The sequence below is a fragment of the Rissa tridactyla genome, chromosome 2 (assembly GCF_028500815.1).
Source record: "Rissa tridactyla isolate bRisTri1 chromosome 2, bRisTri1.patW.cur.20221130, whole genome shotgun sequence".
In the NCBI taxonomy this organism is placed as follows: domain Eukaryota; kingdom Metazoa; phylum Chordata; class Aves; order Charadriiformes; family Laridae; genus Rissa; species Rissa tridactyla.
In genome coordinates, this window is record NC_071467.1 from 92,335,256 (window position 1) to 92,356,481 (window position 21,226).

The 21,226-nt window shown below is 39.2% G+C and overlaps 1 protein-coding gene across 4 annotated transcripts in view; it reads right to left on the minus strand.

Annotated features, from left to right (window-relative positions):
• Positions 1–452: 452 nt before the first annotated feature.
• The window catches only part of ECI2 (enoyl-CoA delta isomerase 2), a 32,566-nt gene continuing 11,792 nt past the window's right edge, over positions 453–21,226 (minus strand). For 3 of the 4 annotated variants that reach the window (XM_054191503.1, XM_054191506.1, XM_054191505.1), the window contains exons 2-10: positions 14,765–14,927; positions 13,397–13,495; positions 11,658–11,849; positions 10,760–10,829; positions 8,987–9,089; positions 7,222–7,342; positions 3,987–4,076; positions 1,791–1,934; positions 453–971 (exon numbers count right to left, since the gene is read on the minus strand). In XM_054191503.1, the coding sequence (XP_054047478.1) occupies positions 816–971; positions 1,791–1,934; positions 3,987–4,076; positions 7,222–7,342; positions 8,987–9,089; positions 10,760–10,829; positions 11,658–11,849; positions 13,397–13,495; positions 14,765–14,927 (1,138 nt within the window). In that variant the 3' untranslated portion in view covers positions 453–815. Of the gene's footprint in view, positions 972–1,790; positions 1,935–3,986; positions 4,077–7,221; positions 7,343–8,986; positions 9,090–10,759; positions 10,830–11,657; positions 11,850–13,396; positions 13,496–14,764; positions 14,928–19,053; positions 19,109–21,226 lie in introns of all 4 variants that reach the window. The other variant, XM_054191504.1, reaches the window with a different exon arrangement.

Genomic DNA, 21,226 nt, shown 5'->3' on the forward strand with positions numbered 1-21,226 from the left:
AGCAGTCAGCTCCTTGTCATTGAGAGGCTTTTCTTGAGGAGTAACCGCTGCTTCTCCATCATTTCCTTTCATTGGTATGAGCTAAATGCCTACCTACTTCCCGCAGCACCACCCTGGCCTCCGCAGTGCCTGCTACACTCTCTACCCCAAGGCACCCACAAAGAGTGGATAAATTTTCTGTTGGAAAAATAATCGTTTTGTTAATTTAACTCCAAAATAGCTACAAGTAAAAGGTCATACTCTCTTTAATGGGATTTTTCACAGAAAAAGGGCAACACGAAGCAATTTATGGAAAAATAAGATTAGAACCATAAAGCTCACAAACATCTTTGAGAATTTTCAAGTTAGTTAAGTGAATACTTTTTGTAAGACTATTATATTAATACACCTCTGGGAACCACTTCCTGTCTCACCAAGGATGTTTAACAGAAGGAGTAAGAATCAGCACAACAGTAATTAAATATTTCTATTTATTTTTTCATTAATACAGTATTTCCTTCCCCACAGATGAATAAAAAGAATCACATGTAAGATTTATTGAAGAGCTATCAAAATATGGTGCTATTGACAATCTGCTTCAGAATTATTCAGAAACATCATTGCTGCCTACAGAATAATGAACCTTTTTTCCTCCAACCTAAATATCCATGATGGATGCAAGGCACATAACACTGTATAAATTTTATGAACTAGTTTTAACCCAGTACTCAGAAGCATATCAAAAGGTGTCAGAATTATCACTTGAAGAGAACGTTTATTAACGATAAAGGCAAATTAAGCTATTGCCAGAAGGTGAGTTATTCTACTGGTGAAGATTAGAGTTTTGATTTCTTCTGAAAAAAGCTGACAATAGCATTTATACATTCATCAGATATCCACCTCTCCTTCAAGACTTCACACTCTTTACTGTTGACTTCATGGAGCTTCTCCTTTTCCGTACTTCGTAACAGTTGCTTTGACACTGCCAAGGACTAAAGGAGAAAGAGATGAACATTAGGAAGTTATGTTTTCTATATCTTAATTTAACGTTTCAGAAAATAACACAATAAACACACTGGAATTCAAACAGAGTTGTATTAACATTGTACATTTCAGCTTTTACTCAACCTTTTCGCTGCAAGTAATTATTGCATTTAATTACTAAGACTGCTAATAAGGTGGAGGAGATTCATAGGAAGTGAAACAGCAGTCCACTAAGTGCTCATAATCACAGTAGATGGGCGTAAGTAGTGAAACCGCTTGAGCTGTCTGCAGTGCCAAATGCAACCTACGCTATCAGCAGCTGGCACGAGTGTCTCCTCTTGTCCAATGCAACATTAATACCATTGTGACTCAAGTAGTTTTGCAAAACCTAAACCAGTGAGCGGGATAAATCAATTCAGCAAAAAGTAAAGCCACCCAGCATCATCTTGTGCACCCGCAGTGCACAGAGTACAACTGACATTGTAGAACCTGCGGCAAGGCTCTTAAACCTTAACTATTGCCAAATTAAAAGGCACCCAAGGCACACACACAGAGACTGCAAGTGGATTAATTAGTTAATTTTTAAGGCTTTTCAGCCACTGAATCTCTGTGTACGGTGCGTTGTCTTAGATTCAGCCAGGGTAGAAGAGATGTTTCTGTTTCACAGCAGCAGAGGGACAGGGGCAGATCTGTGCTTGAAGGAAAATATGTTGAGCCTTGCTATTCTAATTAAGGATGAAGTGAAACCAAGTAACAAGATAGGTTTGGCAGGAGGACTCTGGGAGTGCTACAGGCTTACAAGGTGGAGAAAAATTTAAAATACTGACATTTCTGGGGAGGCTTGCATATGCTTCTAATCTTTCCCAAACTTCCTTCTGAAAAGTCCTGTCGGGGAAGACTTCAGTCACAAGTCCCTGGGCACAGGCTTCCTCTGCAGTCAGCTTTTTATTGAAAAGCAACATCTCACTTGCCTATATAAAGAAAAATAGAAAGTGTGATTCAACAAGACTTGAGTAATCCGACAGGAAAGGTACAAGCTTCTAAGTCACATTTATTTTACCCTCTTGCTCATCAATGTCTGCCCTCTAAAAAGAACAGAAAAAAGACAAGGTTGGAAGGGACCTCCAGATACTGTCTAGTTCAAACCCCTGCTCAAGCAGGGGTAGCTGGAGCAGGTTGCCCAGGACTGCAACCTGTTGGGTTTTGGGTATCTCCAAGGATGAAGACAGTTCTCCAGGGATGAAGACTTCACAGCATCTCTGCACACCCTGTTCCCATGTTTCACCACCTTCACTATAAAATTGGGGTTTTTTACGTTCAGAGGGAGTTCCCTGTGTTTCAATTTGTACCCCTTTCCTCTTGTCCTGTCACTGGGCACCATTGACAAGAATCTGTCTGTCTTCTTCACACCATCCCATCAGGTATTTATAAACGTTGGCAAGATTCCCCCAAGCCTGTCCTGTTCCAGGAAATACAGTCCCAGCTCTCTCAGCCTCTTCTCATAAGTAATATGCTCCAGTGTCTTAATTATCTTTACGGCTCTCTGCTGGGCCTGCTCCAGTATGCCCACGTCACTCCTGTAGCCAGAGCCCCAACCTGAACCCAACACTCCAGCTGTGGTCTCACCAGTGTTGAGCAGAGGGGAAAAGTCACCCCTCTCAACCTGCTGGCAACGCTCCATCTAATTCAACCCAGGATACTGTTGCTGCAAGGGTGCATTGCTGGCTCATGGGCAATGTGTTGTCCACCAGGACACACAGGTCCTTCTCCGCACAGCTGCTTTCCAGCCAGTAAGCCCCCAGCATACACTGGTGCATGGGATTATTTCTTCCCAGGTACAGGACTTTGCTTTTTCCTTTGATGAAGCCAATGAGATTCTCCAATTCCCCAGACTGTCCAGGTCCCTTTGAATGGCAACACATCTGGTGTATCAACAATTCCTCTCAGTTTTGTATCACCTGCTGAGGGTGTACTCAGTCCCATCATCCAGGCCATAATGAAGCTGTTAAGTAAGTATTAGATCCAGTAATAACCCCTAGGCTACATGACTAGTGATGGGCCTCCAGCCCCTATCGTTCACCAAGGGTCTACATGTCTTTTTGAGCAGAGATCCAATGTTGTTGCATGAAATTACCTCGTCATAAACGTGTTTGTTCACTTCTTGCAGTGACTCCAAGATTTCTAGAACATGTACTGGTAGCTTATATCTCACTGAATAGAGTACCCTTGATAAATGGATGTTTATGAAGCACTTGCTCTACTCCTTACAGGTTTAAACCCCACTCAACAAAACCACATTGTATGAACACAGGCAATAATATTGCATAAGTATTTGAAACTATACAGTTTTTTTTCTGTGGGATATCAAAAGAAGCAGAAAGGGAATCACCCCGTTCTATGAAAATTTAGATTCTGCTGTCTCTCCTTTTTTTTTTTTCCATTTTTTTTTAATCACTATTATTTAGTTTCCTTATTTCTAGAGTAGACAGAGAAAATAAGAGTATGGACAGAAGACCAACATATATTAGAACAAAATAGATAATCTAAAAGGTCTGGAAGTAAATACATAAATGGATTGCTTCACACTTGCATTTGGAAGACTCGCTGAATATAAGTTTCCCCAGGGCTGGCAGAAACCACTGCAACACTTGCTCCCTTGCCTGATAGAGGTAGCCTACCAAGACATTTCTTAGGAATGTTCTTATTGCCTTTTTTTATTCCTTCTTTACATCATTCCCTCACATTGTTGGAAGAAAGATACAACCAGAAATTGTCTCAAGAAGGTGGAGGAAGCCATGAGAAAAAAACCCCTTCATCAGTGTCGCAGCATGGCTTTAAAGTGGTCACTGTTCCGTTATGGTGCCTGTGCTGACATTGTCATTACATTTTTTGATCCTTGTTTCAAAAGATGCAAACAGGAGCTTTCTTTGAGGACTCTTGCTGTGATTCTACTTGCTCTTACAGTTGGAGGATACCAACACACAAAGGTCACATGGTCCCACATACAGTGCAGACATTCTTACCTTAGCTGATCCCATGATCTTCGGAAACAGATAAGAGGAACATCCTTCTGGGCTCTGTCCAAGTTGACTAAATGGGCTGTGAAACGTAGCCTGGAAAAAAAAACAAAACAACCAAACAAAAAGAACAAATCAAAGCAAGTCTCACAACAGAGCACAAGACTAAAGTACTAGGATTTAGTTTTCATTTTAAAGATTCTACTGTGACAGAGTTCACCAGAAATACATCTGAACCATTACCATAATAGTCTTTAAAATACTATCTGGTAACACTGCTTCATCCTCTCAATGCACCTAAGAGCTGACTTCGTATAATTCAATTCCTTTATAACGACTCCACTGAAGTTACCTTATTTGAATACAGTGCTTAGAGAAACTAATTTGCATGTGCAGAATCTGTACAGAAGAGATGTTCACACACATCTGCGCTAACAGTTATTAAATACATAGCCCAAATAACTGAAGAGGTAAAGAGCAAATTGCTTTCGGAAGACACACTAAATTTACTCTGCTCCTGAAAAATTCAAGTAATTGAATCTCATTTCCTCAAATTTTACGCAAATTTAAAACAAACCTGTGTCAGAAATGCATCATAGGATCATACAAAACGATATCCTAACTGCAAGTTAGAACTAAACTGCAGAATTTTGTTTTGACAACTTACATCAACTTAAACAAGGAAGACAAAACACTTGCTTTTATTTCCATTTAAAAATATGAACTGATACACAAAGAGTGCACGAGTTGCCAACGCAGCTTTCGCTGTAATAGTAGGTAATAATCTCTTACTGTATTGCAGATGGCCACACAGTAAGAGACATCAACAGACTTTCTGAGAAGAAAGTGACAATTATATCACTGTAAAAAAAGAACGGGCAACATCTGCCAGGACACAGGTCAGTGTAATTAGTCCTGCTTTAGCGAGGGGAGATGAACTATACCAGGGGTACAAACTGGTGCCCCAGAAACCAGAGCAAAATCCAATGCAGAAGGCAATGTTAACTGACCACCCAAAATGCTGATCTGTTGTCAGACTGGGCTGTGCAGTGTCCTCTAAGCTTTAAGTGTGGATGGTAATGATCTGCTCTGGGAATACCTGGCTGAGAATAAAACCAGATCCTGGACATAGCAAAGCTGGCCACTTCTGGAGTAGCTAGTCAATGCCTAAGGCACCCCAACCAAACTACTGAAGAATGTGAAATTAAGTTGTAATTTGGATGAGAATGATGTTACTGCATGGGAGTTCATAGTCCTGGAGAGGGAAGAATAGAGAACAATCACCTTTGAGAAGGCTTCAATAAACTTCAAGTTAATAGGAAAGTTCTCATGAAGACTAATCTAAATGAAAAGCTAAGTTAGACCCTACAGAAATCCTCAAAGAACTGTTACCCAGGGCACAAGCAAAAGCTGTCCCAGTGCAAGCAGGAAGGTACTAACAGACTGTCTCATCTAAATTATCGTCACTGACTTTAAATACATGTACCCAGAAAGTGAAAACGACATCAGACAGCTAGGTATGAAATGAATTTAAGCATGCAGAGATTAAAAAAATAGAAATATAAGGCAAAAATAAGATGCATTTACCAATGATTATGTATATGAGTAGTAAAAGGAAGTTCAAGTATGAATCTCAAAGTATGAAGTATGAATCCTTCAAGAAAGAAGGATACTATTAACAGGACGACACACTAAATGCTTATTTGGATTAACCTTCAACTCAATCTATACTATCTTATGGCTGTAGGAGATACTATGTTGAGGGGGAAGTGATAAGAATTCAAAACAGCCTTGTTTTGAAAACAGTCTCACAAAGTGGAGAGGTATGACTAAGAAGCTGCTATTTAATATGGACAAGTTGAAGTCTGGCATGAATAACTTGGTATACAGTATATGATAGGGACAACTGTTTAACTGGCAATGGTACAGTAAGGGACCCAGGTGCTACAGCAGATCAGAAGTATGTAAATTAAGTAACATTGTGGGATGTCAAAACAGAAATACAATCTGTAGAATGTGGAGAAGCTCTCCTGCTCTACTTCACATCAGTAAGACATGAGTTGGAGTGACGTGTCCAGTTTGTACCACTATGTTTAAAGAGACGCAGAACAACTGGAAGGAGCCAGAGGAACGTGACTGCAGGCAAAAGAAAGCACATGAGGAAAAACTGAAAGAAATGCAGCTGTTTAGCTCAAAAAAAGAAAAGATTGAGAGAGTGGATGTAAAACTGAGATATATCTAACAGTCTAAGTACACTGATGGCTAAGCACAGTGATGGCTATTGTAAAGGAGGATGAAAATAGTCTGTTCTTATAGTCCAGGAACAAGAAACAATAGGTTCACCCTGCAGCAAAAAAAAAATATCAGACGGGAGGGGAGGACGAGGGAGAACCCAACAATTTTCTAGTGAAAGAAGAGATCAAGGGACCGGAACAGACGGCATAAATTGCGCATATTATACAAGCATATGTCAGGAGTGACATGGTTCTAGCTAATCCTGTTACGGGGCAAGCAGAAGGAGTTGGTCCCTTGCAGCTCAATTTTCTTAAGTCTCACAGTGACAAAACCAATCCATCAGGGACTTTGAGGAAAAATGTGACACAGTGCTGAAGCAGGAACCAAAGTACCACCAATCACAGACACTTCTGCAAGCAAAAGCTTGCCTAAAATTAATTAAGACCTTGGGTAAAGTTCTGTATCTGTTTAACAACCTTATACAAATGAACAGCAGAGAATATAAAAAATAAGCCATATAACAGGATTCTCTGCTATGTCTTAATATAGCTTTTGGTTACGTATTTGGCAAGTTACCTTAAAAGGAATCTTAAGTTGAACAAATCAAAGCTTTTCCAAAGTTATCTTGGACCACAGATTAGACAAAATGCCAGTTACTGCACTTCCATTCCATAGTAAATTTTTGCTCCCCCTCCCACACCTGAAAGGGGCCTTACAACCATCATTTCACACCAGCTACTCTTTACTTTACCCACTGATACAGTAAAGAGTTTCTAAACTGGAGTTAGTAACTCGATAGCCATAACTACAGCAGGGAAATTCCATGCATGCTAACGACTGGCTGATACACCCCTGTGCTGGTAACTAATACAGGTTTTCCTTGATGTGACATAAGAAGCCTTTACATTTATGTGTCCTTTTTTGTCAGATTACCCCAAACCAAGTAGTATTTCCTACAGAAAGAGGCTTAAATACTGCCTTGGGATCAGCTATGTGATGTACTTACCCTGTCAGAAGCATAGACGATATCACACAATCCAAGGACTGTTACACAGATTCCAATAGCCGGGCCGTTTACCACTGCAATCAGTGGTTTGGGAAAATCAATAAAACAACCCACAAACTCTCTAAAGAGAAGGAAAAGCAGAATTTGAGAGACACATCCTAGTCTTTTTCATCAAATATAAACAACTTTCAAACATGTGATTAGATACTGCATAACAAAAACCATGAGCTAGATTCTACATAGCATACATTTTTGTCCCTTTCCCAAATAAATTCTGACAAAGAAAATGAAGAACTGTTTGAAATACCTGCATTTCCTTACCCGCTGAGAATCAAACATGTACATGTCAGCAGAGCTTTCCTAGTTCCTGTAGTCAAGTTATGAAAGTGCTGTCCTCTTCAGCTAGTTACTGGATACAGCTCACTAACGAGAATAGTCTTTTGCCCTGTCTATCTATCTGCCGATACATCCATCCCAACTCCAGCCATGGGATATCCATTCGCTTCACAGATTCTGTTCTGCGATGAAGCCCCAGCACCAAAATCGTGACGCTACCACAACACAAGTTTCCCAAGTATTCTTCCTGGCTTTGAGAAACAGTGTTTTGTTTCGCTTGACAGCGATTTCTCCATCCAAGAAGTGCAAAATACATTCCCAAAATACAATATTTTTCAAAAGGGAGCAGTGTTGTGTTGTAAGAACTCAACTTCTCTGGCATCTCTGTGCATCAGCTATAATGAAGTACTGTGCTTGTGTAATAGTAACAGGATAGCAGATACGGTCTTCTCACAAGAGCAAGATGAAAGACCATAAAGCACACATGAAACTATGCATCATGCTGAACACTGCGGGCAAGCTGGAACGCTTGCCAGATACCATTGAATAACTTCTTTGCAACAGATTCGGACCGCATGATTATCACTTTGTAAGGGCAACTGTGATCCACAGACAGCTTGCCTAAGTAAAAGCTGCAAAACTGAGTACTTTACTTGCAGTTCATCTTTAAAATATAAATCAAAAACATTGTTTGCTTTTCTGTGTGTTTTAGATTTTCCATCAATTGCAAGTGCTTGAGGAAGCTATCCAACTTGGAAGCATCTTTCAGATGTAATCATCACATACAGAAGTAAAAAAGACAAAATCTGCTTCAATGGGGAAGAAACATGTTGTCTGTCCAAAAAAAAAAAAAACCAAACCAAAAACCATTTCAGCCACTGTGTCAGATAATGCCCCTGATCTTCTTAGTTTAACAGGTCAATTCAGACTCAAAGATGGAACCAAGATCTTGGTTCGTGAGCAAATTCCTGAGCAATTTTGAACACTTTCATTACACCTCATCTCTATTCAAAGAGGTCTGACAGTGAAGGTATTTTGGCATGTCCTGCTAGTGCAGACACTGTTGGATATCAAAAAACACACAAGTTTTTCATTACAGCTTACAAACTATACAGTCAAAATCATGGTTTTGTCATTATATCTGCATGTACTTTGGGGACTAAAAAGAATAAAGCCAAGTCTTTAGCTTCACTGTTCTTAAAAAGATTTATAATATTAATCTCATCTCCCCATTTATTTCACACAATTAATACTACTTCTCCCACATGATCTTTGTGTTTATGCACATAGTGAGGCCTTAGACACAGTCATCCCAATGGATGTATTACAGCACAAATGGGTCCCTGCTCTTGTGTTTTCTAACAGTGCTTGCAAATCATATTTTACCCATTACAGTAACTTATGCATATATGAAGCCAAGATGCTCTACTTGAGTAATACTGCTCCATCGCTTGCCATCTTCTTCATTTCACCAGGCTGGATATTAGTAAAATTATTCAGATCATTTCCACTACTATAGTAGTCTCCATTGCCTGCAGAGAACACATATGAATAAATGCACCAATGATTTCTGAGTAGGTAAGAGAAGAGATGCTTCCATTTATTACATTTATGAAACAATTTCATTCAAGTGTCTAACATTACTAAGTAATTAGAGGGACTGTCTCAAAATATACACACTACCATAAAGGACATCTACAGTTTAAAAATAAGTTTTGACTGACAATTCACTGAAAAGCAATGGGTACAAGGCCAAAGAATATTAAATTTGAAAGATTGGAGGGGGGGGGAGAAGATTTTTTTTTTCACGCCATAACAGTGTCAGATAAAAAAATAAAGTTTTATTTCTTTTCTTTCTTTCCCTCCATATTTGCTCAGGTTTTCTTTCTGTCAATTCACAGTCATTCACACAGTAAGATGTATTCCTCAATAAGAAGGAGATAAACTGGCTTATACATTCACTAACAGGTTGAGGCAAAGAAAGCAAGGAGTATTTGAAAGCTAGACTGCATGATTTAATTGTCTAAATTATCCTGTGTTCCATGAGAACGTGGGACCTTTCACTGGTTAGCACATCCATTACTTTACGCTGCACTGCTCTTACTATGTAAAATGGAACAGAAAGGTTCGTGCAGGGGTGTTTGCTATTTACTCTTAACTATACATGTGTTAAGACACTCCAGTTGTGTGAACTTCCCTTCTCATTTTGTCAGGCTGTGCCCAGTCATTGCTACTGAATGGAAATTAAGCACCCTGAGAATACAAGGTGCTGGTAAAGAAGACAGTGGAGAAGAATATGTATGCACTTATCTCAGAAGTAATGCGTAAATGGGCTTAAGCCCAAATTCATTTTGCATCCACACTACTTAACTGCCAGCCAAAGCTCAAGCTTTGGCTAATTTCCTAAATGCACATTTATCTGCAACAAGGATGGGGCAGGCAGGCAGCACATCCCCTCGGCCATTTTTTCCCTTCCACCTGCTCTTGCCACTTTGTTGTTCAGTCAGCATCAGAGACAGACCAAAGGGTCCTCTAGAGGTTCCAAGTGACATGTCCCCAGAGCAGCTAGACTTTACAGGAAGCATGAGTTTGGGCTGCCCTTTTACGTTGTTGCTGCAGTCATCCAGCTGCACACATCTGGTGACTGGGATGTATACAGCTGGGCCAGGCTGCAGCTTGCCTGCCCAATCCTTTCCTATGGCAGCCACAGGAAAAAAATAAATCAACGTAAAGTATCATTTTTCTCCAATGATCATAGGTAAATATGCAGTGTAAACCTTCTTACTGGCCATGCCAGTGGCGGATTTGAGGGGCTTGTTTTTAGTATGTTCCAATGTATCGTGGAGGTAGAGAAAATTGACTAAACCCATACCAATGAACTTCAAAAGCAGTAGCGAAGATGCAGTGGAGCAGATATATAAGCTAGTCAAGAGTAATAAAGCCCTTAGGAGTATTCCAAGTCTATCTTCTCATCTCAGAAAGATGTTCTGATGTAACAACAAGCTTGCTAAAGATTTTGAAACATCACTTTGAAAGAATTTTGCCAAAACGCTTTGGAAAAATCTTTGGTCTATACTGGAAGAACGAATTTCATTCACTTACACATTCTATCTTAGTCTAAATACAGGTAGATAGTTCTCATCAGTACTGTACTTTGGCATAATATAAAACAAAATTAAGAGAGGCATATCAAGTGTGGTACCAGTAATAACTGCTATGGTAGAATCATCTTTTCCAGCTTCTTGAAGTGCTTTGATAATTTCTCTGTACATCTGCATAAGAGGAAAATCAAAGTACAAATGTGATGCTGCAAAAGATCATAAAAAGGAGATTCACATTGACAACAAGGAATTTGAGAGACAAATTAACTATGGTCCTTTTAAGTATGAAAAAAAATTTGCATCCACAGAAAGTTAAGTATTACACGTGAGGTATTTCTGACTACAAAGACACATGGTTTCAATACTCAAGACTTCTGATGCAAATCTAAAGGACAAAACAAGGTCCTTTGGAAAACAGACATTAACTGGGAACAGCTAGTTCTAAAAACTGAGAAGCAGTTTAAGTGGGCAAAATAATATATTAAAGAATTAGCAGCAGTGGGGTGAAGTCCTTGTTCTGGTGTCTTTGCAGTTGTGAAACAGGATGATCATGTTTCCAACAGGATGGATTTCCTCAGGAAGGCAGCTATGGGATCCGGAAGACTATCTAGACACACACAACAGTACTGAGCCAAAGTAGGCTGCACACATGCTTTGTTACACATAAGCCTACAGTCAAAATTTTTACCCACAAAACAGGCTAGTCTTCCTCCAGTTTGCCGTTTTAGTTTAGTGTAGACTGTAATCCTATAACAAGTTTGCAAAAAACCCAGACGACACAGAAAAGCCCAATCCATAAAATTTTAGCTAAGTGGTTTATTTTTGTATTGGATATTTATTCCTTAGGTTGTCAGCGGACTCAAGATACCAAGCACTCATAAAATTCAGACCATCACACTTCAGTCAGTTCTGCTAGACTTGCAGTAATGATTCTTCAAAAAATGAAGTAGCTTAAACAGGAAAGAAAAATTTATTAATCCTCCCAGTTAATTTCTTTACCTTGTGGTTGATGGCATTTTTCCTATCAGGTCGGTTAAACATTATCTTTGTGATATTGTTTTTGGTGGTAACTATTATTGTTTCATAGCCATCATGTCTGCCCTCTTCTGGAGAGGCATCTTCTTTCTGGACAGCAGACTCTGCAGAGACCAGACTTGAGACAAGTTCAGTATATTTCTGTCTGGCATTATCCTGTAAGGAAAGAAAAGAAAAAAGATCATCACAGGCTGAAATGGAAATCCATTTGTTGTGCTATTCATAAAATCGGTACTGGGAGAGGGAACGGGACTGTGCTTCAGGACAAAAGAAAAAAATAAACTCCATTAGAAAGCATTCCAATAAGGATGAGAAGAAGAGGAACACGCTGTATTTAAACACTGCAGATCATGCTTAAAGTCATCTGGAAAGCAGCAGCAATGGATCTGCAAAATAGAAGTGTATAGATGCGGAGATGATGACATTTATTTTGTTGGAGAAGTGCCCCCATCCATGCCTACAATTACCAGAGAGACCTTTGTCATATTCCCAGCATTTACACATTTCTATGGATCCTTTGTTTCTGCTTTCCAGTTGGACATTTCTCCAACCAAACAAAAGCTTTTATTTTAGAACATGTGTTGCAGAAAATAAGAGTGTTGAAATGGATCTATTGCATTTTGAAATTGCTTGAAGACACTAGTTTTCATTTAGCACAAACATGACATGCTCAGGCTTAAAGAATCCCGCCACCCTGTTTCTACAGTAAGCAGTGATTTAAAAGAATTGTAAGTTCTTGGTTGTTACAAGCTATTTTCTTGAAAGGATAATCTACTTTGAACAATTCTATAATCCATAAATCTCTAACACATGAAATTCTTTATTCCCTCTCCACTATGAAACTTAAAGAACAGATTCTTTTCCTTAAGTGTTTGTTGGATATTCCAAAAAACTGCAGAGCCTTCTCAAAAACAAAACAAAACCCAAAACACATGTCAAAAAAACCCAAAGCAGCACAAGAATATGTTATGTTCATGAAATTATGCAAAAAACAACCCCTCTGTATTAAGTAATATCTTTGACTGACCTCAGACACTACTCCTGAATAGCAAGCCTAACGCGGCAATGACACATCTGGTTTGTCAATCTTATGCTTCCTTCATTTAGTAGTAGCTGAAGAAACTGTGGTAGCTATATGCGATGTCAGACTTAATACAGTCTGCATGAAAAAAGAATGCTGAAGTAAAGACTTCTCTAAAGGTTATGAAAGATATTAAAGATGTCAAGATATACCGAGAAATAACAGAGAGATGCTCTCAATACACCACTTTTTTCTAGTCTTTTAGTCAGTGGCATAAGACTGACTTTTTAAAATGACAAAGTTATCAATACACTGGATTCACAAATTTGCTTTTTGTTGTAAGAGCTGAGAAACTCAATCCATCTTTCTTAAAGGGAAAAGCAGAATAGAGCATAGTGTGAAAACCCCAATTTTTATTGAAAGTCAACACATATGCAAGATATCTTACACTGGTACAAGCTGGTAGTAAAAACGTAGAACTAGGCTTACATAGTAAAAAAAGCCTCCAAACACTGAATCAGTGAAATGACTGTAGAATACAGCGCAAAACGTTTTGGTGTCGGAAGCAGAGTTGCTCAACAAGCATGTAATATGCTTGGACATCAGCCATTCACTTACAGACCAGGCATTTCAAGGTAGAGTAATCTACAAAGTATCTAAGTGAAATTATAGGTACTGTTACCTGAGACAAATCGCCAAGAGAATTCCACGCATCCCACTTGGCTTTCTTGACAAAGTCCAGCATACCCGGTTTTGGAGAATTGCAGGGACCTTCAGTAGCCTGAAAAGAGAGTGAAACAAAACTTATGTAAACCTTCGATTAAAGTCCAGTCAATGACTGTTAGGAATATCTATCTGATCAGGATACAGAATTCAATTCTGAGACAGATGGAATACCTAGTGGTTGGGCAATATTCAGACAGTTCACATACCATGAAGTTTTCAGTGCCTGCTATTTCCTAGTACCTCTTGTTGGGCTTTCAGAAGCACCTAACCAATATGAGACACCAGGTTCCAAAACACCCACGCATGTTAAGTTCTCCTATCTCAAAAATTGCGGAAGTTTTATATTTAAAAACAAAGTTAAAGACTTTAAACTGCATGAACAAAGAAACCATTGCATAGGATCTATTAAGCTGGATCTTACTTCAAAGTTGGCCCTATTATGAGTAAGGGCATTGGACCAGTTGAACTGCAAGAGTCTGAGCTATCCTGAAGTATTCTACAACCAGTTTTCCAGAAGAAAAGTACACTATCAGAGAGAAGTATTTCAAGTGGGAGGCAGGAAAGAAAGAATACATTTCTGAGCTTATTATTATTAATTAGTAAAACTACCTGGAATAGTTAGCTGTTTAAGTTCTATTTAAAGGAGCAACTGATTGCCACAGTCTCTACTGACCCTGCAGCCAATCTTGATCCACAAATACTTCCCCAAATATCAGTACAAACCCTGCTAAGGACTTGCAGCTATTTCTACAAAGGTCTTCTTCCATGCTGTAGTAAAGAATAACTTTCATTCTAGGTGTGGAACAGTTCCTTGAATTTAAAAAACAAACCCCAAACCCAACAAACTATACCACCACTACAATGGCCGCACAAAAAAAGAAAGAAAGAAAAAATAACCCAGAAATCAACCTTCAAATGTCAACATTTTATTATAGGCCCAGCTGCCTGACTGTAGATACAACAAATTTAAGAGGAAGCATGTAGCATACTCTTTTTTCCTAGGCATAAGCAATCTTCCAGAGCCGCATCAAGATATGCTATATTACATGGAAGGCATCACACAATTGATGTAAATTGGCTCTATTCCTTTGAATAAAGGTTTCAATTCAAAGCGTGATTTATAAGTTGAAACAGGTTTGGCTTCCCTCAGAATTCAGGCAGGGTTCGAGGGGCTGGCATTTCAAGAACAGAATTTGAGCACTTGAAATGAAGAGCTTGTTAAGACACAATACACTTGAACAATTTCTATTTTAAGTAAATATTTTACAGGTCCATCCCCTTGTATTATAAATGCCCCTTACGGAACAAAGTAAATCAAGGCTACCTGTTTAAATAAAGCGTAGAGCTTCAACTTCGTTTCATTCCCAGGATCCTTTTTCAAAAGCTTCAGTTGTTGTTGAGCTTTTTCAAAGTCTTTCTGGCTGACTTGCATGGTGGCTGCAGTCATGTGCAGGTGAATCGCTGGAATGCAAACAGCTTGCGCTTGCCTGGTAATAAGTGGAAATAAAATCCCTTTACTTGGTTTTTGAGTAAGACCAGAGGAGAAACAAATATGCTGCTTTTTAAAGACATTTAAAGTAAACATAAAATATTCAATATTTGCATCTGCGCTGATTAAAACAACAACAAAACACAAGATACTAAACATTACAAGAAAGTTGCTTTAGAAGTTTGCTTTAGCTGCAACATAATTAACCTTTGGAGAACATGACATTATCTCTCTCTAGTATGTAAAGTGCTGGATTTAATGCTGCCAGATGACAAAGAAACTATGCAGTAATACAGCAGATGATCATATACAGACCACTAAAATGCAGTCGTGGTAAACTAATGTTTTACTGTTTCTGGAATAAATCAGAGCCCTACAGGTTCTGTCCATGACAAACAAATAAGAAACACAGAACATTTTTATGAATGGTTTAAATACCTGTATGCAACATTAACAGCTGTATACGTCTATGAATTAAAATGAGCATGCAGCCTGTCTGTTTTTTGTGATCTTTTGAAGTTTGTGTGCTTCTACCTAGAAATACTTCAATCTGAAAGCCTGGTTCTCCAACGAGGACAGCACAAGTGAAGGTTAATTTCAAAACATACTGTGGAAAAGGACTACCTGTAAAACAGCCTGTAGACACTTGGCGGGGGGGGGGGAGCGTGGAATTAAAAAAAAAGAAACCGCGCGGTGGTCAAAATATTCTAAGAGAACTCTCCACTGGAAAAAAAGAAAGGTAATTCCACCAAAAAAAAACCCCAAAACCAAAACAAAACCCCAAACCCCACTCCAAAAAAACAAATGTAAGCCAACCCTATAAGGTTTTGTAAAAGCAGGTTTATGCCAGAGTTTGGAACCAAAAGCCAAGAAAGCCTAATAACTTTGGCTTGTTTTAATAAGGCAAAAACATGTTGTCTTGGCTTTCTTTGGTTAAATTGCTCTCTTGTTAAACATCATATATGTTAGATTTCATAACCAGTCACATTTGAAAAATCAATGATTAGCTCAAATGCAAACTGACAGAATGTTTAATTATTAATTTAATCTGTTAACATTTCAGTTACAGAACCATCATTTAAAAATCACACCTAACATGAAAATTCTGCCTTTTTATACACACCTAATGAAAATTTTAGAGAAATTCTGCTGCCTACTTCAAAAACATCCTCATTGGTCTTATTCCTTAAATAAAATTTATTTTCTGTCACAAGTCTAAAAGCTGCAGGCAGGAAGTGCGAAGAATGCCAATCATGTCCAGCTAATTTTATTTTTCATTTCATGAAGATAGAAGGTTTTGGTTGTTTTGTAAAAAAGTTTGTAAGATTTATTGGGTTTATGTCCTATTTTACAGCCCTTCTCTATTAATAAAATCTAAGTCCCTGGTATTTTATGGCTACTGAGTTTGAATGACAGAAATGGAAAGAATATTTTCTGTTATATAAAGAAATTCTTTCAAAAAGAAAGAATTCCAGAATCTGCTTCAAAATCTTATGCTAGTAAAAAGAAATCTATCTGAACAATACAAGATGGAATAGGCTATCAAAAAAGGCTGCAGGAACAGAAAGTCTTCTTACTTAAATTGATTGGCTGTAGCCCTTTATTAACATAGCAGTGCACCCAGACACATGTGGGTTAACCATCTGCCAGTTTAACCAATATTCAAACTGATGTGTTCAGAAGACTGTGTCAGAGTTTAACAAGTTTCTACAACTGGGAGGCTATTTAGCCAACTTGTGGACTTCACCTCCAGCATCCGTAAGTGTCCTTTGACAGGAAAAGCATACGTTAAATGGATACAGATACGAGTTTTTTTAATACTGAGCTCCTTTGATTATTCTGTCCTGGAGTCACAGAACATGATGCTCTCTTTCAGATCCTATCTCCCAAACGTGTTTTGAAAGTCACATTTACAGGAAGAAGAAAATGAGAGTGCAGGAAAGAGACTAGTGGTTTCTGTTGGTTTGGGGATTTTTTCCTCCAATCTTGATGGCCATCTTTGGAACTACTTGAATGCTGCTGTTCCCAAGACAATCCATGTATCTGGTACTAATTTTTTTTGTCAGTCTAGACAATGACCATACTGAAGTGGATTCAATGTTTAAAAAGGGAGATTTGGGTTTACAACATGTTCAACAATATGGACTTCACTCCAGCTTGGCTATGGTCAATATCATAAACAGGCTTTAAGAGTCTCTTTTTATATACAATTTGATAGTGACCATAAATTAACAAGACTTGAGGATGGGTGGCTGGTGAGAGCAGAACGGCATCACAGCCCGTCTGAAGGTATGTACACACATATGTTCCGGGTTAAGGGTTTTTGGCATTTAGCAGGTCACCAGTTCTCTTCCTTATTAAGGATGCAAAGTGGACAAGTTAGAAGAGGATGAGAAAATTAGGTGAATAAAAAAAAAAAAAAAAATCATCTGTCTGGGGAAAAGTGGAACGATCTTTCAGTAAGTCCACACTCAGAGCTACTTGCCTTTGCTGTTTGGTTATACCCAGTTTTACTTCTTAGCTACAAAAATGTTTGGGTAAAATACATTATCTATCCACTTACAAATACTCTCAAATACTTTAATTCTTCTTTTCCTCCTTACCTACTGCTTTGTAACAGGAGACTGTGCAACTTTGCTGTTTACTGAAGTCTATAAAGTTTATACGAAAAGGCCTCTTTAGTTCTTCCTTGCTGCTTGTAGCTCAGTCCTCTGCAGGATATCTATGATTCACTCCTTTCTTTCTGCCTTCTGATCTCAGAGGACATTTACTATACATTAGTGATGATCACCAGTCCTCAAAATGCTAAGGCTAAGCTGACTGCTACTATGTCTCTATTAAAATAACAAAGGATGAAAACGCAAAGGAAAAATTAAGGTATTTCACAATTTATTCATCTTGGGCAGGACCTCATTCTTCTGAGGGATACAGGAATAGCAGAAGCAGAGCTCCTTGACCCCAAGTAGATCACATAAAGAGTGAAGAGAAGATGACTTGCCATCTGTAAGCACGTGCAATGGCACTGTCATCTCTGGGATCACACAGGTATGTCATGCCACAATCCCAAAGACCAAGGAGCAGGAGAGGCTCCCCACTACGACAGGACTCGCTCCCTCCATCTGCTGCTCCCTTGCTGTGAGCACCGAACCCTTCTTACTCCCTCACTGAGCAAATCCATGCCCCATTTTAGCGGCCACGCTGAAACCACACAAGGCAGGCAGAAAGCCTAGAACTTGACCTACAAACTACTGATGAACCTGCACTTGTTTCAATCTAAGCAGAAAAAGAAGCCTGGGAAACGCAATCAAAAAATCCCCTCCATGTTCCCCGTTCTCACCTACTCACTGCAACAAAGTCAAATGATTTCCTTTGCAAAGCTTCCTCTTTATTGCCCTGCACCTTGTGGGCAATTAGCTGCCACTGTCCCACTGCTACAAATTATCTTTGTTGTACCTACACCCACGAAGAGATGTGAGGGCCCCGCAACCTCCCCCAGCTGGGTAAAAAGCCAGCTCCCACCAGAGAGAGAGAAGCAAGAAGAGTCACAACTTGGCAGAGCAGTCAGAGTCCACGACAAATGCCTGCACACTTCTGTAAGATCATTCACTTGGTACTTTGCAAGTTGTACTCTCTGAAAAAAGAAATAAATCCTGGGCATCACTGCCTGAACCTGAAACACCCAGGCTGACAGTCATTTCACATTTATTCCCTTGCCTCAGACATCTCTCTGTTGCCATTCAGGATATCTTGCAAGCCAGCCATTCATCCTATTCACTCTACCTGTTCACATAGATGTCTCTTATCGTGATAAACATTCAAACATAAGGCTCTTAATTAAGACTTTAAAAGTCAATTACACTGAAAGCAGCTTCTCACTGTTTAAATTATTAGCAAAGACTGCAAAGCCTGTTAAAGACAAGGCCTCTCACTACAGTGTAGTTCTGTCACTTGCATAAGGACTTTTATAGAGTTAAATATGACAACTTTTTGTAAAACGCTGTCTGTTCACTTTCTAACTTTTAAAGCAACTTAGCAGTTTCCTAATTAAGACTAAACAGAAGTGAAAAGATCTTTTTGCACAGGAAACATCAGACATGCTCAGCAAAAGAAAGGGACATATATACCTGAACTCCGTCTTCCATTTACTAATAAAGGTTTTCTTTTAAACATTAGTAGATCCTGGGAAATAAAGCACAGACAAAAGCAGTTAAAAATCCTATTTGGATTAAAAGCAGCGGGTGGTGCTAGAAACACATGGGTTTAAAACTCTTGACAGAACTGGAAAATGCTCATTTTGCATTACTATAACTAGCTTTAGAGAGACAAGGAAGAAAAAAAGAACAGGAAGTGTTATCAGACAGAAATACATTAAACTGCCACTCAGATGAATCCTGGAACATGTGTTTTAATAGAAGATGGGGATATCGTTTGCACATTATGTGTCATACTCCAGATAACGCATACGACATCTCTTCTTTGCGATGATCGCTATCTCAAGGTGCTGTGATCTTTTGTGCTGCTCTTTCCAGACGTTCCTCATGTACGACAGTGAGCAGCACAGTAACTGCCCCTTGCCATTTCACACAGACCTGGTATTACAGCACCATAAAGTGGCAATATTTCTGCTCATGTTCTTTCCACCTTAAGATAAAATTAGATAAAATCAAACAAAATACTGTTTTGTTTCTGCCACTGTAGGAAGAGTTGTATGGGTTGGTTTTTTTGTTTAGTTAGGATACAAAAAATCGATTCCCACAATTTCAAGGCACCAAGTGTTTGTTTATGACCTAAACCAAGCTTCTAATTTTGTGCCTCTCCAGGGTCCCGGCAAAGAGGAGACAGAACGCATTGCCCAGCCCAGCTCATAGCCACTTCTGAGGTGCCAGCCAGAGCCTCAATTGTTCTAGAAGATTCAGGAGTCCGAAATTTATCCCAAGCACTTCACTGGGTCCACTCCGGCACAAGCAACCACTGCTCTGAAAGGCTGCTCCAATGCCAAGCAGTGGAGCAACCAAGTGAGACCTCCTCACTCCCTGTCCTCCTGCTGTTGGGACACACACATCCACAGTGGAGGAACAATAAGCCCTCTCTCATGGGGTGACCGTGGTACTCCTTGCCTGATGGTGCCTGGGCACGGAGTATTCCCACTCCAAGCAGAGTCTCAAGCTTCAGTCCCCCTCTTTCAGTAGCACTTCTCCCATTTTGATCCTCCCTCAAAATTATCCCGATTTTTCCTCAACAGAAGAGAAAGAAAGGGATCTGGAGAAGGAATAGCAGCCTTTGATCATTAGTTCAGCTACATCAAGGGACGCAGGAGCAGAGTTGGCGAGAAAGGTTGCCACCGTTGGCAACTGCAGCAACTGTTAGGAAATGAGGCATGTGAGGGGAATAGAAACCAGTATTTAAACTGTAACCATGAGAAAATAAGTGGACCATCTCGAAAAAGAAATTCAACTCGTGAACCAATTTATCTTATTTTTTTTCCCCCCAAGACTTCATATCAGAATCTCTAAAAAGAAGATAAAAAAAGGAAAAAGAAAGGTTGATAACCAAATAATGACAATGAGCACAGCATTAGCAGTACCACTATGTCATAGCTTTCTCGGTAACTAGGAAAATAATGTTACTGTTTTCCATATTCACTTGCAGTATTTTCTGCATGCAATAAATTTAAAAGTTGTACTTCACTTTATTTTGCTGGGTGACATAAGCTACTGTTGACTGAGTGACAGTCTATACTGTTGACACAAAAATCATCAGAAATTTTAATCTGCAGGTTGCCCCAATCACCACTCATCATGCCATCGGTTATATACTACTGAATCCAAACAGAAATTTACTTACACAATAATGTAACACTAAGCATGACATGTAAGAGCTTTCTGCTTATAGCTGAAGGTGGAGAGGGCTAATGTCAAATTTCTGCTGTACCTCTCAGTCCTCCAGTTATTCTTTCCATACAAGCTACCTAGAGCCAAGCTGGGAAAAGAAGGAACACTTGACAGTGCTAAAGCAAACTGCGCAGCCTGTGGCATGTTTGGAGCAATCATTCCTCCCTTGATGCTGGAGGAAAAAAAGGAGTGGTGTGGATAATTACTTAATACAGGAATTCTGGGTGCAGGTTCTTCTGTCTGTAGAAGTAAGCAACCTTCTCTTTCTTTATGTCATCCTATTACAGGCTTCTCTCACAGAACTTTAGATTGTTTGATCCCACAGTATTTCTTGTCATACTCTCTTTTCAGGTTGCTGCTTTTTTTTTTCCCCTCATCGTTTTTTTTTTTTCCCCTGCAGAATTAT